We start from the raw sequence: 22,882 nt of genomic DNA, 5'->3' as shown, positions 1-22,882 counted from the left end.
TAGGACAGTTTACAGTGACAGGTTTGGGAAGAAGAAAATTCACTATATGCTACACTATAGTATGCAACCTCAGCTGCTATAATTCTCTCATCCCTTCCATCCCTCTTCCCTTGCTAACGTACACTTAGTGGCACTTTTGTGCAAATATACACAATTATGCCGGTATTAAAAATAGAAATAGGTTTTTGCTTCATAAAGCTATTTTTACAATTGTGATGTCCTTATATATAATATTATATCCATTCTTTACCCGTTTTAGTGAGCAGCAGCTGGGTAGTTAATATAATCCCCTCCCCCTACCTCTCTCCTCTCCCTCTCTCTCTCTCCCTCTCTCTCTCTCAGAGTTGAGAGAGGGGTTCAGGCAGAGAGGAGGGATTTCATCTCAGTCCTGAACTGTTGCTTTTCATGGAACTTTAAGTCTGGGCTCTGAGTGGAGTATGTCGGATTGCTATAAAACACCTGCCGTGAACTCTTTAGCAAAAAAGGAGAAACAGCGCTTCATAAAGGAACAACTAATTGCTCATTTTCAGGCACAAACTGAAATGAAACTGCTTGGATGTACAGGTCAGCTCTTTTGACCAGACTGACTAATACAATGCTGGAAATTATTGACTGATAAGAAGCAGGAGCGAGGGAAAGCAGAAAATCTCCAAAGATCTGTGTTTAATGTTTTTCTTTATTAAGACAGAGGTAAAATATGATTTCTATTGGTCTGATTTTTTTTTTTTTTTACAAATGTTCTAGAGTATAACTTGTACATTTGTTTCATGTTTTAACAAACTGGTATATGCTCTAGACATAAACAGTAAATTAGTTAATTTAATTAATTAGTTAAATAATGGACATCTTTATAATTCAAGTTAGTTAAATAATTTTCTGCTCAAAGTTCAATGCTTGCTTAAAAAATATTTGTCATCAAACTGGAGCAGTCTTATAGACCTTAATAAGTATTTAGAGCACCATGGTTAGCCCATCTTTTCTACTCCATGTTGTCCTGGCTGCTTTACTTGGATGCGCCTCACAGGCCCAGGATGAGGCGATTACAGAGATGGACATGCAGCTGACCAATCGGACAGCTGATCCCACCATGACATCAGAGGGAGCTCTAATACTTAACTCACCTGCAGGAGAAATAGTGGACGAAACAGTCCCACCCACAGGTACCCGCTGCCAGGGCTATTATGATGTGATGGGTCAGTGGGACCCACCATTTAATTGCAATGCCGGTATCTTCCTGTACTGCTGTGGTACCTGCTTTTACCGGTTCTGCTGCCAGTTCCGTCAGCAACGTCTGGACCAGACCTCATGCTCCAACTACGATACGCCAATCTGGGCCAACACAGGTAAACCTGTGGCAACTATCACTGAGGTACAGTCAGAGCATGAGAGGGACCGCACACAAATGATTGTCTACATAATCTGTGGTGTGGTGGCCATCATGGTTTTGGTAGGCATCTTCACCAAGTTGGGTCTGGAGAGAAGACGAGGTGGTCAAAATGACATCACCAGCTCAAGGTGAGTTTAAAAGCTATATAAGTGAAAGTGCTTATTACCACATTACACTACATTATACTACAGTGCCCAGTTATAGGGAGGGCCTACAAAAATGATTGTTTTATTATAATGTTTGTTTTAGTCTTAAATTTAAAGTAATAAATTGAGGTCATAAATTATCAAATGTCAGAATAAATTTATAAAATACATAATAATAAAATTTCACCACATATTAACCATAGACCACAAATACTATTAGGAAAAATATTATTTCCTAAAGACCTTTCAGAGGAATTTTGTACTATTATTTATTCTCTCATAAGCCCTAAAAGCTCAATCTGTCCACATGGACTCATCAGTTAAATGTTATAGTTGATGAAGGTTTTGAAAGATGCCACCCACATTTTAGTAAAGGGAAGCAGAAAAGTATACTATAAAAAATTCAGATTTTGTACCATCCTGGTATGTGCAATAAAAAATGGATACAATTTTAAAGGGGGATTTTGTCAATATTGAGTGTTTACAATTAATAATAGATTAGAAGAACAGACTCCTACCCTCTGAATTGTTTACTGAATCATTTTACATTTGCTTATGTCTTTTAGGGCTCCTAGTCATTTAACACACTCTTAGACACTACAGTACTAAATATCTCTCATCCAGTCAATCCTTTGCAAATTCTTTTGCCCTTATTTTGAATATTCAAGAACACTCTGAATATCAAATGACCTGTCAAGAATCATAAAGCAAAAAGCAATTTACAAGTGTGCCCTCTTCCCTTGCCTTCCCAATGCTGCACTAATTATGTAAAAGCCCTTTAAAAGTAGGTGACATTTTGTGGTGAGAAAGAAATTTTCCTAAAATTTGGTACTTTTTAAAAAAAAATTTTATATCTCCTTAAAACAGAGCATTACTGACATGCCGATCACTGCTCCTGAGATTAACTCCTCTTTACGGCTGACACACTGCATGAAGAATAAACTCTTGCTTTCACTCCCTTTGCTTGTTTGCCACTCTGTGTGTATGTTTTGTCACAATCCACTCTGTCTCTTTGTGCTCTATATAAGCCTAGTAGCTTCTACACAACAAGCCAACAGTGTATACAAGGTTTTTTGTTAGCTACTTAAGTATTTTGTTACATTTTTGTAATTCATTTTGTAATATATATATATATATATATATATATATATATATATATATATATATATATATATACATATATATATATATATATATATATATATATATATATATGTATATACATATATATATATATATATATATATACATGTATATATATATATACATATATATATATATATATATACATATATATATATATATATATATATATATATATATATATATAGAGAGAGAGAGAGAGAGAGAGAGAGAGAGAGAGCACAAACCACAAAACCCTGTCAACTACCATGTAAATATTGCTTCCTTGTGTGATCTTAGTGCAGTTTGAGGGAATTTTAGCATAAAAGGTTAAGGTGGTATAGAGTAATTTAAACATTTAGGTGATAAGGTGAGTCAAAATTCAATCTGCATCATGTTCTACAGTCAGGGACATTATTGTTTGTTGTACAATAAGCCATCTGTAATTGCTTCTGTAATTATGTATAATATATGTTTACATAATGTAGGTTATATAGATTAATATATGATTTTCTATAACAACAACAACAACAACAACAACAATAATAATAATAATAATAATAATAATAATATTTCAATGGATGTGTGAAAAGCAGAGGATGTGCATGAATCATGGAGCTTAATTCTGTTCACTCTCTTACTGATTACGTGTAGCACATGGGGAACATGTCTGTTCTGAAAATGAGAAAATATCCTCTGTTTTCTCTTCGTAGCCCCAGGTTTGTATGTCACCTATTAGACCCTTCCAATCACTTATTGTTCAAAAACTGCCCAAATACATTTGACATATATGGACATGGCTGGCTCATCTCTTCAATGTGTGTGTGACTGAGGGTCCAGGTGTTTAGAGGTGTATCTGTCTCTCTGATTTGGAAAGTGTATCGTCTCCTGCTTGGCTGAGTCATGGTGGGTGAGCATTGACATTTTCATCCTTCTGGCCCCCTGCCTACCCATGCCTCTTTCCTAACCTCTTCAGGCACCCTGAGTAGTCTCGTGGCAATACAATGCTCCACGTTCACTGACAAAACCTTGCACATCAGTAGAATGACGTTTAGGATTTTTTATGCCTCTGAAACTCTGCATGGCTTTACACCTGACCCTTTTTGCAGAGTAGCCTAAGGGGGCCCGGAAACAGACACAGTAATGTCTGCTCTATTTAATGATCATGATTAATGGACACAGTGCACATTAAATCTATAGATTCAAATAACGTCCACAGTCTTGGAATGTTTCTGTTATACAGTGCATAGGCAGTCACCATCCCTTCAACTGTTCTATATTTTGTAGTCAAATATTTCAAGAAAATTATTTTTATTAAACAAATGTTAATTAAATAAACAAGCAAAAAAATGTTGGTTGTGTAAGTATACACCCCCGGGTCAATACCGTATAGAACCATCTTTGTCCTCGGGAAAGTGTTTCAGCTTTTTTACCCATTCTTTTTGGCAAAATTGGTAAGCTTTGTCAAATTTCATTGAGACCACTGGTGTACAGCAATTTTTCAACACATGCTACAGACAGATTGAGGTCTGGGTTAAAATGGGCCATTCTAACAAATTCAGATTCTTGTTTTTGAACCCCTTCAGTTTTGTCAGTATCTTTAGGGTTGTTTTCTTGTAGACCAGACCAGGATTTCTTCCTTGAAAAATGAAATGGCTCCATCCAATTTGTCTTCAACCGTGACAAGTCCCTACTGATGAAAAGTATCTCCACAGTAAAGCATGGTGTTGATGGCATTGTATTGTAGATATTTCATGGTGTTGATGGTGTTCTCAGGGTGATGAGCAGCAACTGTGTGCAGTTTGGTCTTATTTTGTATGCTGTGTCACAGACAAACTGCAAATAGTATTACATATGACCTTTTTTCAATGGTTTTATTCTCACCATTTTTCCACAAAGGCCAGCTTTGTGAAATGTTTGAGCTGTGGATTTCTCCAGCTCCTTCAGATACTGTTTTTCATTTTGGCTGCTTCCCTGACTAATTCCCTTGTTACCCAGCCACTGACTTTTTGGTGGACAGCCTTCTTTTTACAGAATCATGGTTGTGCATTATTCTTTTTATATATTTTAATAATGGATTTAATTAGTATAACCAAAGCCTGACTGATAGACTGATAGAACTATATCCTGGACTTGTTTTGATAGTCTCAGAGACGCTGGTGTATTCATATTAAGTTTATGGAATATTTTAATTGCACACAAGTGCTCTCCATTGAAGTATGTTATGTTCCATTTCCAACGGAACCAATTTACGGATGTTTCAGTGATGGTGGTGAATTTTATATTTTTTATTTGTAAATATGCAATGCTAATTAGGTCTATTTCATTTCCATGTTGTAACACTGCAAATAGTGGAATAGGTGGAGGTACTGTATATGCAAAGCACTGCACAGTCTGTAATTCTTAGACTGACCTTACACATTTGAGGGTCATTGAAACTTAATGAGACAATAGCCATGTCACAGAATAATAGGAATATTTTTTTATTCTAATAGACATTGAGATGGATTTCAATGCGGGTGAGTGGTCTTTAAATTGTTCACATTATGATTATGTATATTAGTCTAGGAGAGAGTGCAAAGGAGGTTGACTTTTTTGATAGTGCTGTTACAAGGATGTGTAAAGAATGGTGGTAAAGGATTTTTTCAGATATGCTCATGCTCTGCTGGACAGATTAGACAGAGCAGGAGAGAGGTATTGGGGCATTTGAGAGTTTAATAGATAAATAGAGAGTCAAAGCAGACCATATAAAACCGTCTAAGCAAATATGTTGAAGCTTGATTTCTACACTATATTTTTTAAACCAGAGCAAGTGTATTCCTCTTTGATACTTGATTCATTTTTTAATTTTAACCAAAATTGCTCACCCAGATGAGAAGCTAAATTGGGATTGTAAATGGCTGCTTCTGCTCCGTGCTTATACTGTATAATTAGTACCAATTAGTATCATGTTCAATTGTGTATCAGTCTGAACATTCACAAGCAAGAAACCTTAATTAAGATGGTATTGTTTCTAGTGAAATATGTAATCATGCATTTAACAGTAAAATGTGTGTACAAATTCAGAACAGATGAACCTTGCATGCACAATAAGGTTCAAGAAAAAAGTAACTTTGATGAAAATGATTTTATTTACAGAGCCAATAATTTGTAATTATTACTTTTAGTAGTGTTGATTTGCTTCAACTATGACAGGAAGTTCATTACTGACAGTAATAATTTCTGCAGAAGAAGATTCTGCAGAAGCTGTAAATCACACAAGCAACTAAAACTGTCAGATATTCTCATAGTTGAGGGTTATAACCACAGAAGGACAAGAAATTTAATTGGGGGTGTGGGGTGTGGGAGATGGAAATAGACCCACTGAAAATCCTATACACGATTTATAATAATTTAGCCATCTCTAATTTATATATCTGAGCTTCTCACCCGCTAGCGCATTCCTCAGAGAGTGGAGCAGCAGCTTCCAGTGATCCAGTTATACCTTAAAAACAGGAAAGGAAATGATTATACATACAATTTTTCTAACTGACCCACTAACAAAATTGCTCATCTTCTTCTAGTTTGACAAACAGCAAAGTAAAATAAGTAAAGAATAATCCCTGCACACTGTGCAGTGGTGAAAGTTTAGCCTCCAAACTTTATTTTTATTTGCATAAATCAGGATAATGAAAAAATATTTTTACTCCACACACTGGTTAAGTAACCGTGAATTCCACACTGCCTAGGGTAGTATTATTCTCAGCTTCCAAATGAGATCTGTGACAGATAATGTGTGTCATTATGTGTCAGCTTTCATGTCTATAACAGAAGGATTTGCTGAAATTGTGACAGCTCACTAGATTAACACACTGGTTGACCTGAACATACCATATCACCATGCTTTTCCCTTTCCTGCCCTCTCTGTCATTTCTGAAATATGCTTCACTATTTAAGTGAGATCATTGCTGTGCATCATTGTCCTCTCATGCCACTCTGATATGTTGTTGTCCTTGTTTTGTGCCTCACTGCTCTACTGCCATTGGCGGTTTCTGGCGTAGGGGAGCACACTTTTGCTCTGCAATCACATTAGATCTCATCATGGTCTTACGCCAGCCAGAAGGCGTGTTGTACATGGGTACTCACTGGGAATGCACGTGCATGTAGCAGTGCCAGAGGAAATAGTATCAAATATCTTACATATGCATGTTTTAGGACTGGGTTTTCAACCCAGCATTTTTCTTGTTTTCCTCATAGTAAGGACTTGGGTATCTGCGCCACTGATGTTCTTTGAAAGAGCATACAGTCCCTTCCAAAATACTGGAACAGCAAAGCCAATTCTTATTTTTTTGCTATATGCTGAAGACATTTCAGCTTTCATTTCCTGATATTTACATCTAGATGTAATGTGATGTCTTTTGTTTAAATTTTTCAAGTGATCCAAAATACTGAGATGACTGAATTGTGTTTCTTGTTGCAAAGAATATAAAGATGAGCCACAAAGGCTCTGGAACCATGATGAACCTATACCAAAGTAATGAAAGGCCAAAATGTGGAGAAATAAAGGATCTGCCCATGATCCAAAACATATAAGCTTATCATTCAAACACGGACGAGGTAGTGTCATGGCTTGGGCTTGCATGGCTGCTTCTAGAACAGGCTCACTAATCTTTATTGATTGTGTAACTCTTGATGGTAGCAACAGAATGAATTCAGAAGTCTACAGAAACATTCTGTCTGCCAATCTAAAGATGAATGCATCTAATCTAAATAGGATGAACTTATTCATGCCCCCAAAACCCGCAGCCAACACAAGAAAGCAGCATTTCGCCACCTGAGGAGGAGACTAAAGGAAGACCCCCCCCATCCCCTCACACATACACATATACCTTCAATAAGTATTTAAATATGGAAGGGTTATATGACCTCTGGGTTCACCCATATGTCATTAATATATGAAATCATAGAATTTCCATGTCACAAATGTTGTTTTGGACACTAAGAACCTCTAAATATCCAGGGAACCCTTAAAGAAATGAAGGGTGAAAAAAACATTTCTAAAGCGTGAACAATGTTTCCATCTTTGCCTTGCAGGACTCTGCAGGAGCTGCTGAAACAGCCAGGTGGAGATGTGAGCCCTAGAGATGGGACCATTAGCAGCAGCAGCACCATTGGAGCCAATGGTATTTCAGCTCGGATGTTACGCAGCTGCAGTGGTAAGACACTGAGGCCCTTCTGTCTACATATCTGATGTGTAATCAACATGGTCACAAAAGACAAAAAAGGTCTCAGAAATGTTTTGACTTCTTTTGCACAAATGGATGTATGGCTGTAGTACATCTATACATGTGACCTTTTCATCAGTAAATTTGACATGGATGCATATTTGTCAGTAGTTAGTATTAGGTGTAGAGCTTTGAGCTGTGCAGATGGCGAAGTCAAGTGTAGAAAATGAACGTCTGGATTTTTCTGCTAGATGGTGATGATACTTCTGCTAATATCAGATTAAATTCTTTCTTTTAGGACCTCACTGGGACAGTCAAATATAAGCTAACAGTGGACTCTACTACTTTAACTATGTATCCACCCCAGTGCAGGCAGAATTTATGTATTTCTGTAAAGCTTTTCTCCATTGTTAAAAGCGCTATACAAATAAATTGAAAGAGAGTCCCCATTTCAGTGCCGCAAGAAGCTTGGGCTTTTTAGCTTTTTAGCTTTTACTCATGTGCATGTCTATCATATATTTGGGGAATGTGTGTATGAAAGAGTTATGATTTCATCCTTAGTGCTCCACCCATTTCCTCTTTCTGGCATCAAATTCGCTTACTTTCCTCTTTTTATTCCCATTTCATAATTTTTTATCTTCCTCCTACTAACCTAAATAAACCTCCTTTCTTACTCATCCACATATACAATCATGTTCAACAGAGCTTCTGAAAGTGGCACTTGGTGGAATTGGAAATGGAAGACCAACAGTCTTGATGTGGGATTAATGCTGTGCAGTGTGCTTAAGAGGCACATTATTCTCTCCTCATTATGGCAAGGATTTAAGCTATGGCTCTCCAGTGCTCAGAGGTTTTAACGTGAGTCTGACTGTACACACCTCCTGCATATCCTCTAGTTTCCTCCAGTAATGGCTTTAAGATCAAGAAGCAGCTCTGCTGTTGTCACATGGATTTTAGGAAGCTTACTCAGGGAAATTGACAGGTAACAGGAGGGCTCACAAAGTCTGACATCTCTCCATGAAGGCTTTAATTTGCAAGGGTTAAAGATGAGAAATTATGGAAATAGCAGGCTGCTACACTGCCTCACATGCACTGGACATGTTGGAGAGACCCTGCAGGTTATATAATGTCTAGGTCTTTATAAAGAGACATGACCTGGTAAGATGGCCCAGATGGCTGTTATTTCACTGGAAAGAACAGCTGACATCATCTTTAGTGATGATTTTGTCAAACTAAATTACCAGCCTTTAAACCACACACAATGTTAATAATAATAATAATAATAATAATAATAATAATAGTTTTTCAATTGGACAGGGCTACATCATCAAAAACTAGAAGAATTTTTGTTTGAGAATAAAATATGAGATTAAAAAATCCTACACTATCAATATTTTTTTATTTTTTAAATGAGAGACCTAATCAATAATATCTGCAATATCTGCCACTAACATATTATTCATGAAGTTCCACTGTTTCAGGAGCCCTTTTCCTTCTTTGCCCTTTTTTACTTGGCCCCATTTCATCTTCCCTGCCAGGTAAACTTTCTTTCATCCCTCAATGTTCTACTTTAGCCATGTTCTCCTTTTCTGTGCTCCTTGCTCCCAATCCCCCCCCCCCCCCCGTCTCTATCGAGCTCTCCACAGAAAACCAGTATTTCTCCACAGTATTTCAAAGCTTAGTAACAGTATACATCTCCCTGATCACTTCCCTCAGCATGGAAAAATCCAAAACACCATATACTAGGATTGTGGAAGAATCATGTAAATGGAACCATCACTGCAGATTTGCTCATTCAGCCACAAGAGCATTAGTGAGGTCAGGCACTGATGTTAGGTGAGGAGGCCTGACACACATGCAGTTTTGCATTTCATCCTAGAGATGTTCAGAGGGGTTTAGGTCAGTGTTCTGTCCAATCTCAAGTCTCTTCTATACCAGCCTTGTCCAACCATGTCTTTATAAGAGTCACTTCACACAGGAGAATTCACACAGGGGGATTTTTGCTGGAACACGATTGGACCTTTTAATTCCAGTAAAGGGGAATTGTAATGCTACAGCATACAAAGGCATTCTATACAACTGAGTGCTTCCAACTTTGTGGAAAAAGTTGAACACCGACATATGAGATTGTGTGTGTAGGGGTGATTGTCAGGTGTTCACATCCTTTTAGCCATATAGTCTACATTTGAGGTAATATGAAAATACTAAACTTATAGATGTCAGTCAATAGATATTTCTTCTCTCTCACTTTCATTAGGAGCTGGTACGTGCTCTCAGTCTGATCTGATGCAGTGATCATTACCCTGGAAATGATCTAGGCAAGAATGTTCTTGAAATGCTTTAGACAGTCTGCCTTAGTGTAATGAATAATTTAAAAACTTGCATAAGACATAATCTACTCATCAATTGCATTTTTAAAATGAGACTAAATGAGTGTTTAAAATGAGATCTTGAGTTCATGTTTATGTTTATAAGTGTGCAAATATGATCCATCTATGATCCATACATGTGGGGTGGCCTGATGCACACATGCACATATATGCACATGTGTCCATATGCTCCTCATCTCAGTCTTTCTGGTACACAGAGGACCTGTTAGTGTGCCATTACGACCATGTCAGATGGGTCTGAGAGCTTCAGGGCTGTGATCATGCACAATAGTGCATGCATGTACGCACACACAGACACACACACACACACACCATGTCTCTCTGTTCCATATCACTACTGCACACACACAATGTCCCACTCAGTTTACATTTAAACCCTAAGAAATACTTGCTGAATATTTGCCTTATAAGCTTATAAGCAGTTAATCCTGCATGTGCTTACATGCAGTGTGTGTGTGTGTGTGCATATATGTGTGCATGTGTTAATAATAATAATAACAGTACAGTATTTTGTAGCGAAAAATACAAAAAAAAAAAAAAAAGCGAAAATGAGACAAAAAGCAAACATTAACCTACCAGGACAAAGAGTTTCGGTTCACTTTATAATGACATTTTTAGTTTTTGTATTGCACAATCATACATTTCCTTAGATGCAGCTTAATGGAACTTTGAAGGATTGAAAAAGGCTCAGCTCCTAAGACATGCTTTGGTCTGACATCCCCCCCCCACCCCCCCACCCCCAATTAGCCCTTACTTTTACCCTACATCATTATCAAACACTGGAGGGGGCTGCAACAGAGAGGCAATGGCAACAGAGGATGGCTGTGGTAGTGCTACAGATATTGCATGAATTTCTACTCCAGCTCTGTCCAGAGAGTGTTCTGCGGTGTATAAAACAAAATTAGGTTTCACAAAGACCAAAATACCTTGTATGTAGATTAATTCAATTAATTACTTGATATAAAAATCATTGAATCGTAAATTGAAGGAAACATCAAACTTGCACCTAATAAGACATTAACAAAGACAAAGAAAAGCTATAGCTCTAACTGTTTAGTTTTAAAGAAATGTTAATGCTAAAGGCATAAACTTTTATTCAACTTGAACTCATCGTTGCACCACTATTTTGCTGTGCTGTTTTCATAATGACTGTCTAAATAATAAGTAAATAATACTTTGGATGCACTAAAGAATGCGCTTGTGGTTTTAGTAAACCTTCCGTTAGAAGATAAATAATCTCTCCTTTGCCATCAACAGGAAGTGGTAGAATGAGTGTCTGAATACATGATGCAGGTTAACCCTGAAAAAGAACTGTGCACATTGATCATTACTCAACACATTGTGCTATGTTTAATGAGACATGACTAATGATCAATGGAAAACATAAAGGAAAACAGAAGCCAACATTCACTAATTGAATCAGTGGCCTGTCCATGTTACCAGCCAAGTGTGGAAGTAGGCCATTCAGACTGGGGCTGGGCTCTCAGTGTGGACTGTGCCACATTTGTGTCAATATGACATGGCAGAAAAGCAGAGCAAAACAGCACTATTGTGCCTCAAACCAGCAAAGGCACCAGATTTAAACCTGTCCCTAGCATTTGCGCTGTTTTTTGAGTAACACCTTGTAATACTAGCACAGAATTTTAATCTACTCTATTTGGTTGGTTTACTGAGTATTACACTGTTATAAACATAACTAGGTAAGACCACAAGTAAATATTTGTTTATTCAGAAGTTGTAAATGGTTCAGTGATCTCCTCAGTGATGTTTTTTTAGTCTGTAAGGCTGTTGTGTCCTCATTCAGAGATGCTGCTGAACTAAAAACTTACCCAGTAGAGCACTTCAACCTAGATCTGTGCATACATTCAAACCCACAAAAGGGCATAATCCAAATAGAATATCACAAATTACTGAAGGACAAAAATATGCGGTCTATAACAATCATTTTATTGAGTTTTATAACCTTCATAGCAAAAGACAAGTATACCCATTCATATTAATGTAATACATATACTTACTGTCCAATGTATTAGATACAACTACCATATGATTCACTATGTAGGTATGCAACTGCTGCCTGTAATGTAACATTTGTCTAGAACTGTAGGTGTAACTAATATGGCAAAATACGGTACAAGGCAGGTCTACTTAATAAAGTGGTGGAAAGTTAACCTATATTGTCTAATAGAGCTGGATGAAAAATATATTGATTATACTGCTGTACATTTGTTCATTTGTACATCTGGTATAAATAATAAAACATATAGGTTGTGCTACATTACTCGGCGCAAAACTGGCTTTTGTTAATCACATGTCTTCAATTAACAAAACACCATTAGAAGCCTTATTGAAATTAGACTTATTTTATAACTCAGGCTATAAGAGGTGACATCTGAATACATCTCAAGAAAACCTGAGGTGGTCAAGAGAGACCGACATGTAGAACCTTTAATTGTAATGCCTGTCTTTGTAAGGCAATGTTGGCTAGAACCCCTGCTTTATAGTGGGGTTGACTTTCTCAAATCTTAATCTTGAACTTGTTAATAAGGGGTAAATGGGGTTGCACTTAGTGCCTGCTAGGGGTCTAAGAACATGACTCTACATGTAATGTAGCCTGTAGAGTTAATGAGCCTGGATGTGGTGATTTGAGGATGCTACCTGGCCAGTCCATTCGGTCTTGCTGGTTTCCAGCTTCTGAAACTCTCTTGTCTCTTGGGTTTTCACAGGTTTGATATTCACATCTAGTACCGCAAACTGTGCCACGCAAAGAGCCATCCATAAATCAGTTTGGCCGAGAGCAATCTCATGTACTGGCCTACGTGACCCACTGCCAGGATTCAGATCTCAATCAACTCTGTCAAAGAGGGATTAATAGATGCAGTTTGGAGTGATTGTTGCAATCAAGTTAGAAGTTAGAGACTTACCCTAGCTATGCAAGATGATCTCCTGGAGGACCTGGTACCTGTTAAGTAGATATATTCCACAGTGTATGCGAGGTCTGAAATACAAGCTGTGCAAAAATCTTAGACACGTAAAGAAATGCTGCAAAGCAAACATGCAATCAAAAATAATTCATTTAAAAGTTTTTACACAAAAATACAATATATACTATAAGTAGCAGTAAACAGCACTAAACAAAGGTAATATTAAAATGCGTCAGTAATCTCAAGTACACGTTGTGCAGTTTTATAATGAAAATAGCTGGAGAGTTTTTCTTAAGAACCTACCACAGTTTTTCTTGAGACTTTGCCACTACCTGCTTGTTTTGCAGCTAATCCCAGACCCAAAATAAGTCATAAAATAAACATCTAAGACATAATTAATATTAGGGTGCCTAAGTATTTTTCACAGTTGCTTTATCTCTGCCGTAAACATCTATATCAATTCTATATCATTTCATGACTTAGTTGAAGAGGTCTTGGACTGGTCTTGTATGGTGTCCAGGTGGTTCTCATTGCCTGTGGTGTTTATACCAGCCCATTAGGAGGGTTAAAATATGGGTCTGTTGGAGCACAAAAACGTCTACTTTTGTCTGCAACACTGAATGAAAAAATAATCAATTTCACTAACCATTACATTATATAACCTTTTTAAAAGTTGTTTATTTGTTCTTGCTTTCTCCTATTCCAGAGCAATATCACCTCAGCAACACAGCATTCAGCCCAAAGGTTGGACACTCTCATCCACAAAGCAACAACAGTCTACCTGGCCTCACACATAACAAGTATTCCTCACTGAAGGCTGTTGGTAAGAGATTGAATGAAGATGGTCTGGAAGTCAAGGGACTACTAGAACCTCATCCTATCGCTTCTGAGCTATTTACATTTGAATCAAATCCCTTTGATGGTTATCATGCAGTTCAATTATCATTTATTCATTTGAGTTAACGTTCTGAGGCAGCACAGAATTATATAAACCCTTTCAAAGATTTTTTGCTTGATGCATTATTTGTGTCAGGGGTATCACCACAACCTGGGGCTTGTACAGTCACTGGCTACAGGTTCCAATTTATATAAAACAGACTTAAAACAAATCTCAAGACAACTGAAACAGAGAAAATGATTCACTTTATCCTGCTCAGTTTGTTCCAGTATGACTATGCTGATAACTGTCATGAAATCCGCACTACACCCTGACACAAAAAGAACCAGAGAGCTACACTCACTGAACACTTTAATAGTAACACTAACACAAAGTAGTGCCTCCATTTGCTCTAAAAACAGCCTCCTTTTTTTCATGGCTTGGTGTTTCACAAGATGTTGAAACATTGCTTTGAGATTCTGGTCCATGCTGTAATAAAAAATCAGAGGAATTGCGTTATGCAATCCCTGAACGTTTTTCACTTTCATGCTGTGAATCTTCTACTACTACAACCCAGAAGTGTTCTATTGGATTCAGATCAGAAGGCCACTGAAGAACACTGAACTCATTGTCATGTTCATTAAACCAATTTCAAATGACTTTTGCTTTGTGACTTGGTGCATTATGAAGCTTGAAGAAGCCAGAGTATGGCTAACTGTATATGTAACATGAAGGGATGAACAAGATCAGCAAGAATACTGATGAATACTGAAAAAAATTCTTGATTGGTATTAACGGGCCCAAAGTACATCAAAAACACATTCCCCACACCGTTAGACTACCTCCACCAGACTGGACTGCTGACACACGGCAGGTTGGGTCTATGGATTCTGTAGGCTATTCTGACCCAAGCAACTTTGTGCTTCATCAGAAATCATGATTCATCTGACCAGGCTACGGTTTTTTCAATCCTCAGCTGTATGGATTTGGGTGAGCCTGTACCCAATACAGCTTTAACTTTCTGCTCTTGGTGGACAGACATGGCATGGTCTTGTTGTAACCGATCCATCTTAAGGTTTGACATGTTGTGCATTCTGAGATGCTTTTCTGTACAGAGGGATTATCTGAGTCACTGTAGGCTTTCTGTCAGCTCAAACCAGTCTTGCCATTCTCTGTTGACCTCTCTCATCAACAAGGCTTTTCCTTCTGCAGAACTGCAGCCCACTGGATTAGTGACACTGGTAAACACTAGAGACGGTTGTGTGAAGATCCTAGGAGTCAGTACTCACAGAAATACTTAAACTATTCTGTCTGGCACCACCATTCATGCCATAGTCAAAATCATTGAGATTACATTTCTGTGATCTGAAGTTGCTGGCCTGTATCTACGTGATTTTATGAAATGCACTGCTGCCACACAATTGGCTGATTAGCTTATTGCATAAATGTGTATGTGTACAGGTGTTCCTAATAAAGTGCTCAGTGAGTGTATAACAGGATATCATATATTATGTCATGGCAGGTAAACACAATTTTTAATTAACGCAAATAAGGAAAGCATGTGAGTAGTGCATGTTGCCTCCTGTATCCTGTATGTAGGACAGTGGAAATTAGTTGCTCTAAGTTTAGTGTATTAACTGGTTTTATAATATGTGGAAAGCTGTTCCATTTACAAGTTTTCAGTTCAGTCATTCATTGTTCACTGTAACGTCAGTCGGTCTATTGGCATGTGCAAACTTCCAGCCCAACAGTGAAAAACCCAAACAAATAAACACTGAGAACATAATGAGTTGAGACAGAGAGCAGCTTCCAGGTCAACTCTTCATGTAGAGAGAGGTAATTCGTGTCTGAGGAATGACCTTAATGCACTGATGCACTAATCTGTAATGACACCACTGCTCCATGTGTTTATGTGTTTATTGCACTCAGGAATAATATATTTTTTATTTGTAACTCTGCCTCAAGCCCATATTACACCTAGACATAATTTCAATAATTTCATTTCAAACCTCAAGGAAATTTTGCTCAATTATTACTGTGGCCATTTCTCTTAAGCACACTTCTCTCTCTCTCTCTCTCTCTCTCTCTCTCTCTCTGTTTCTCATAGCAGACACTGCCAGCAGAGGTTACTATAAGAGCTATCCACTCATGGACTTCTCTCAGTACCAAACTCTTCCTGCACCATTTCAACCCATCCCAGCACAGCAAAAAGACAAGTCCTATTTTCATCAAGAAAAACCCTACGTGCATGAAGCTCTGCCTTCCCATGACGTCCACTCTGCTCTTTCCATTTCCATCCCAACCAGGCAACTTGAGAGGAGCTGCTTTCGAAAGACCATCGCTAATCCATTACATCTTAGCTCAAGCTTCACTGTATGTGACTCTGTACCCCGCCACGTCCATCGGCAGACCTCACACCCTGGACACCCTGGTCGCAGGCAATCCTACTCCAGCAGAAGGCAATACAGCATAGAGATGCTTCCTGAGCTTTTCTCACAGCCCATGTCCTATGAAGGATCCTCACCCTACCCTCACAAACACAAGAACTTTCAAACCAACAGCAAAACAGAAGTCACTGTCTAAGGGCCAGCAGCTGTTTTATTTTATTTACACACACACACAAACCATCGATATAGCTCTCTTACCACAGCTGCTTAGCCTTCCATTGTGCTTCCCCAGCCTCAATAGTTCATTCTCTGTTCTCTGGTCCTCTCTGCTACAGCGCACTATCCCACAAACACAGAACTGGGAGTTAAGTGAGCAGCCTAGAACCTGAGAATGGTCACAAAGACTACAGTAACTCTACAGTGATTTTGCCACCATCACGTCAGCCCTAGGTCTACCTCCACAGGCGATAAAAATGTGGAGATTCATTATTGAGAAAAGTTCCATATAGTGATACAATTAATCTGGTCAGCTAACATCAGGCAGAAGCCAACACCAAACTTAAGTAAGCATCTCTTTCAGAGGTGTATGCCTGGGACGCAAAAATTAAGGATAGCTAGAAAGACACATTCACTGTGGATCTTATAATGACAGATCTCCTTGTTTTCTTGGGTCATATGATTAGAAAATGACAGTGCTGAAACTCTTATATTCATACCTTAAATTAATACAAGAGTAGTCAGTAACCTCTAATTCCTTTTCTCTGAGTTTTATCTCAGCTCCCCCTTATGGGAGTCTGGAGCAACTGAGAACCCGCTGTGATGCGGAGTCGCAGGATCCTGAACTGTTATCTCACATCCAGCTCTCAGCAAGGGGAGACATCTCCAATTACAATTTCCATTTGTTGAGATCCAGAGAAATAAGCTGGAACTGTGAAATCTCTTTCCCATATGCTTATTGCTTATGACACTTTAGCTTAGAGATCTCTTCAGACCTCTGGCAACTGTGACATTTCAGTTTGCAAGGACATGATGAATGATGAATCATGTTGCTCCATTATTAAATACAACTTATGCAAGGTAAAATGGTGAAATGTTGCGGTGTTAAATACCACATTCTCACCATTTAAATCAACAGTCTATTACTGGGATTTGTAGATCAAGTGCATCTCTCTGCCCTAAACCAACAATAACTCACCTGTTGTGGTGGACAAGAATCTTTCAAGATGATCCTGGAATCTAGGGAGAATTTGGTAATGAGATAAAGTTAAAGCTCATAGGTTGCTGCATTTCAAGCAGATTATGTACAATATATATATATATACACTACTCACAAAAATTTAAGGATATTTGGCTTTTGGGTGAAATTTATGGAAAATGTAAAAAGTTCACGCTACAGTGATATTATATTATGAAAGTAGGGCATTTAAGTAGAAGCATGCAATGATGATTTCCTCATCTCCAACAATTTATTGAAACAAAAGCCAACAACAGTGGTGGGTATACCACAACAAAAAATGTCAATGTCTCAATAATTTGTCATGTGCCCTTGACCAACAATTACAGCTTGACAGCGACGTCTCATGCTGTTCACGAGTCAACTTATTGTCTGCTGAGGCATGGCATTCCACTCTTCTTGAAGGGCAGCCCTCAGATCACTGAGGTTCTGGGGTGCAGGGTTACGAGCCTCTACACGCCAACTCAGCTGATCCCATAGGTTTTCTATGGGATTCAGGTCTGGAGAAAGTGCAGGCCACTCCATTTGAAGTACCCCAGCCTCCAGCAGCCGTTCCCTAATGATGCAACCTCGATGAGCTGGAGCATTGTCGTCCATGAAGGTGAAATAAGGCCTGTGTTGTTCATGCAGGGGCACAATGACTGGATTAATGTTATTCAGGTAGTATTGGCTTGTCACTGTACCATTCACAAGATGTAGGGCAGTTCTGTATTGAGTAGACACACCCGCCCAGACTGTAACGCCATCATAACAGTGGCTGATGTATAGCGCTCTCCTTGACGTCTCCAACATCGTTGACATCCATCATTTCTGCTCAGTGAGAATCGACTTTCATCAGAGAACATCACTGAGGCCCACTGGTCCCTCGTCCAGCGTAAATGCTCCCTGGCCCGATGCCTGTGCCTGGTGGTGTGGTCAGGTACCCTTGCAGGTCGTCTAGCATGCAGAACACACTGATGTAAACGGTTTCGAATGGACTGACGTGGCACTTCGGTGCCTCTCACCTCCCTTAAATGTGCCTGGAGTTGAGTGGCATTCATCATCCGGTTCTGCAGGGCACTGTTCACAATGAAGCAGTCATCAACGTGGGATGTGGCGAAAGGACGTCCACTTCTATGCCTTTCTGTGACTCTTCCAGTCTCTCTGTATCTCTGTCGCAACCTGCTGATGACACTCTGTGACACACTAAGATCAGTGCCCATTTTCTCTGAGAACATCCTGTTTGAAGCGAGGTACTGTTGATCAATTGTTAGGTGTCGTCTTGGTCTCATGATGTCAAAATGTGAACAGCATGATGAAGAGGACTGTTTAAATACCAATTCTAATCGAACCAGAAAATTTATTGGTCGATTCATGGATCAAACACCAGTTGTGAATTTTGCCGTTAAGCACCTTGTTAGAGAACAGCAAGTTATGTAAAAAGTACTGAAACACTGAACAGTTGGACATGTGCATTCAAAAGTGTAGAGAAGGTCAAATTAAGTTCACCTGTAAAGGTTATAGTGCATTTTAGGTGCATCCTGAAATTTCACCTGAAAGCTGAATATCCTTAACTTTTTGTGAGTAGTGTATATATATGCTGATCAGGCATTACTTTATGACCACTTGCCTAATATTGTGTTGGTCGCTTTTGCTGCCAATAACAGCCATGACCCATCGAAGCATGGACTCCAACTAGATCCCTGAAGGTGTGCTTCGGTATCTGGCACCAAGATGTTAGCAGCAGAACCTTTAAGTCCTGTAAGTTGCAAGGTGGGGCCTTCTTACAGGACTTACAGGACATAAAAGATAATTTTGTTAGTTACTGACCACTGCAGACCAGACCACCCCACAAGAGCTGCAGTTTTGGAGATGCTCTGATACAGTCATCTAGCCATCACAATTTGGCCCTTGTCAAACTTGCACAAATCTTTACGCTTGCCAATTTTTCCTGCTTCTAACACATCAACTTTGAGAACAAATTTGCCATGATAATACGTGTGATTCATTTTGTTATGCCTGATCAGTATATATGTGTATATATACACTACCAGTCAAAAGTTTGGACACACCTTTTAATGCAATGTTTTTTGTTTAGGGATTTATTTTCTACATTCTAGAACAATACTGGAGATTTCAAAACTATGAAATAACACACATGGACTTAAGTAATCCATATGTAATGACAACAAAAAACAGTCAGTTGTTATTTTAAGACACGAAGGTCAGGTGTTCTGGAATAGTTCTTGCAAGAACAGTATTGTCAAGTGCATTTGCAAAACCCATCAAGCACCATGATAAAACTGGCTCACATGAAGACCATCCCAGTAAAGCAAGACCAAAATTTAGCTCTGCTGCAGAGGAGAAGTTCATTTAGAGTTACCAGCCTCAGAAATCACCAATTAACAGCACCTCAGATTAGAGCCGTTATGAAAGCTTTACAGAGCATCAGTAGCACACATATCTCAATATCAACTGTTCAAATGAGATTATTGTGTATTTCGGCCGCCTTCAGCATTGTTTTGCAATGTAGAAAGAAAGAAACATCAGGAAAGACCATGGAATTAGAAGGTGTGTCCAAACTTTTGACTGGTAGTGTATAATATATATATATATATATATATATATATATATATATATATATACAGACAATTTTTAAAATATTTGTAGCATTCAGAGTATAGAAATTATATGAAGTGCTTCCAATAATCTCCAGTATTAGCATTTGCTCAGACCTAACTCTGTGACCATGACATTTGTGCACTTTTGTAATCTTAATTTTACATTTCATCATTCTACACATGACCATTGTATTTGTGAGGAAAACATTTGAATAACATATTACGCTACATTTGTAAACCTACTTTGTAAGAGATGTATGTACATGTATTAATGTATTGCACTGTACACTTATAGAAAATGTAGAACCTTTGGTTGTCCATTAGGGGGAAGCCTTAAAGGTGGTCTTTAGAACCCTATGAGGGAGTGTTTCCTTTTTATAACCGGTTTCCAAGCAGATCCCCCTTTTCGAAGATAAAAGCCCTAAATAATCCAGTGATCCCCAAATGAACCATTGAAGAACCACTTGTCCCTTAAGAGTATCTGTAAAATTTGCAAATGTATCGGTTATGTATATACTATTATATATACAAATTATTATTTCATTTAAAAGGGCTTTTCAGGACAATTAAGTGTAAAAAATCTTGTATGTAACCCTATTTAGCCAAAGTAGTAATGTATAGCGGTACAATATTTTCACTGCGATCTTTGAGGAGGACAGTACTGACATGACAATTTAGAAATGATAGAAGTTGAAAATGTTTGTGATGCCACAAAAACAAAGACAGACTCCAAGGGGGTTTTGTGGTAAAGTTTAGTAATTGGTGTGAAAATGTCAAAAGAAGGGCACCACACAGTGCAGTGAATCGTGTAACAAAATCAATTTTGCTCTTAAAAGGTCAGATCTCTGCCTAATCCCTCTACCCATGCCTAAATACCTGTCTGAATACTACAGACATTTATTCATAGTGTAGAATATAGCAGTTTGAGCATTTCTGAGCAGAATCTGAACGATAAAATATATATATATATATATATATATACACTATATTGCCAAAAGTATTTGCTCACCCATCCAAATAATCAGAATCAGGTGTTCCAATCACTTCCATGGCCACAGGTGTATAAAATCAAGCACCTAGGCATGCAGACTGTTTTTACAAACATTTGTGAAAGAATGGGTCGCTCTCAGGAGCTCAGTGAATTCCAGCGTGGAACTGTGATAGGATGCCACCTGTGCAACAAATCCAGTCGTGAAATTTCCTCGCTCCTAAATATTCCACAGTCAACTGTCAGCTGTATTATAAGAACGTGGAAGTGTTTGGGAACGACAGCAACTCAGCCACGAAGTGGTAGGCCACGTAAACTGACGGAGCGGGGTCAGCGGATGCTGAGGCGAAGTGCGAAGAGGTCACCAACTTTCTGCAGAGTCAATCGCTACAGACCTCCAAACTTCATGTGGCCTTCAGATTAGCTCAAGAACAGTGCGCAGAGAGCTTCATGGAATGGGTTTCCATGGCCGAGCAGCTGCATCCAAGCCATACATCACCAAGTGCAATGCAAAGCGTCGGATGCAGTGGTGTAAAGCACGCCGCCAGTGGAGACGCGTTCTCTGGAGTGACGAATCGCGCTTCTCCATCTGGCAATCTGATGGACGAGTCTGGGTTTGGCGGTTGCCAGGAGAACGGTACTTGTCTGACTGCATTGTGCCAAGTGTAATGTTTGGTGGAGGGGGGATTATGGTGTGGGGTTGTTTTTCAGGAGCTGGGCTTGGCCCCTTAGTTCCAGTGAAAGGAACTCTGAATGCTTCAGCATACCAAGACATTTTGGACAATTCCATGCTCCCAACTTTGTGGGAACAGTTTGGAGCTGGCCCCTTCCTCTTCCAACATGACTGTGCACCAGTGCACAAAGCAAGGTCCATAAAGACATGGATGACCGAGTCTGGTGTGGATGAACTTGACTGGCCTGCACAGAGTCCTGACCTCAACCCGATAGAACACCTTTGGGATGAATTAGAGCGGAGACTGAGAGCCAGGCCTTCTCGTCCAACATCAGTGTGTGACCTCACAAATGCGCTTCTGGAAGAATGGTCAAAAATTCCCATAAACACACTCCTAAACCTTGTGGACAGCCTTCCCAGAAGAGTTGAAGCTGTTATAGCTGCAAAGGGTGGACCGACGTCATATTGAACCCTATGGATTAGGAATGGGATGTCGCTTAAGTTCATATGCAAGTCAAGGCAGGTGAGCGAATACTTTTGGCAATATAGTGTGTGTAATATATATATATATATATATATATATATATATATACATACACACACACACATATATACATATATATACACATATATACATATATATGTATAACAAATATGCTGATCATGGTTTTAAAAGAACAGTTATTAGTGTAAAAAGTATAAAAAGTTATTAGTCACTTATTTGTATACTACACGGTCATTTTCTGAATAAAATGATTCAGTATAAACAGTTTGAAATTTCTTAATATCTCCGAAATACTCCTTTTAAAAACTGAACTAAGGTTATATACACTATACTGCACACTGCTGTATTAAACAGTATGTGAGAACAGAATTGATGTAAGTATTCAGCATGGCATTCTGAGATTTTGCTAGTATGCTAGTACGCAGATTTCCATGTCCACAGTACA

The 22,882-nt window shown here is 38.6% G+C and overlaps 1 protein-coding gene across 2 annotated transcripts; it reads left to right on the top strand.

Annotated features, from left to right (window-relative positions):
- Positions 1 to 312: 312 nt before the first annotated feature.
- Positions 313 to 20,240, top strand: shisa8b (shisa family member 8b). Of its 2 annotated transcripts, none has more exons than XM_058405823.1 (4): positions 313 to 1,515; positions 7,729 to 7,850; positions 13,880 to 13,996; positions 16,161 to 20,240. In XM_058405823.1, exons 1-4 carry the CDS (start codon positions 962 to 964, stop codon positions 16,631 to 16,633), a joined length of 1,266 nt encoding a protein of 421 aa, XP_058261806.1. In that variant the 5' UTR covers positions 313 to 961; the 3' UTR covers positions 16,634 to 20,240. The 2 variants fall into 2 exon arrangements, with proteins under 2 accessions (XP_058261806.1, XP_058261805.1); XM_058405822.1 differs by having other exon boundaries at positions 16,158 to 20,240.
- Positions 20,241 to 22,882: the final 2,642 nt, after the last annotated feature.

This window comes from Hemibagrus wyckioides, linkage group LG13 (genome assembly GCF_019097595.1).
Source record: "Hemibagrus wyckioides isolate EC202008001 linkage group LG13, SWU_Hwy_1.0, whole genome shotgun sequence".
Classification (NCBI taxonomy): Eukaryota; Metazoa; Chordata; class Actinopteri; order Siluriformes; family Bagridae; genus Hemibagrus; species Hemibagrus wyckioides.
Note: the sequence above shows the minus strand (reverse complement) of the source record. Positions and strands in the feature narration are given on the sequence as shown.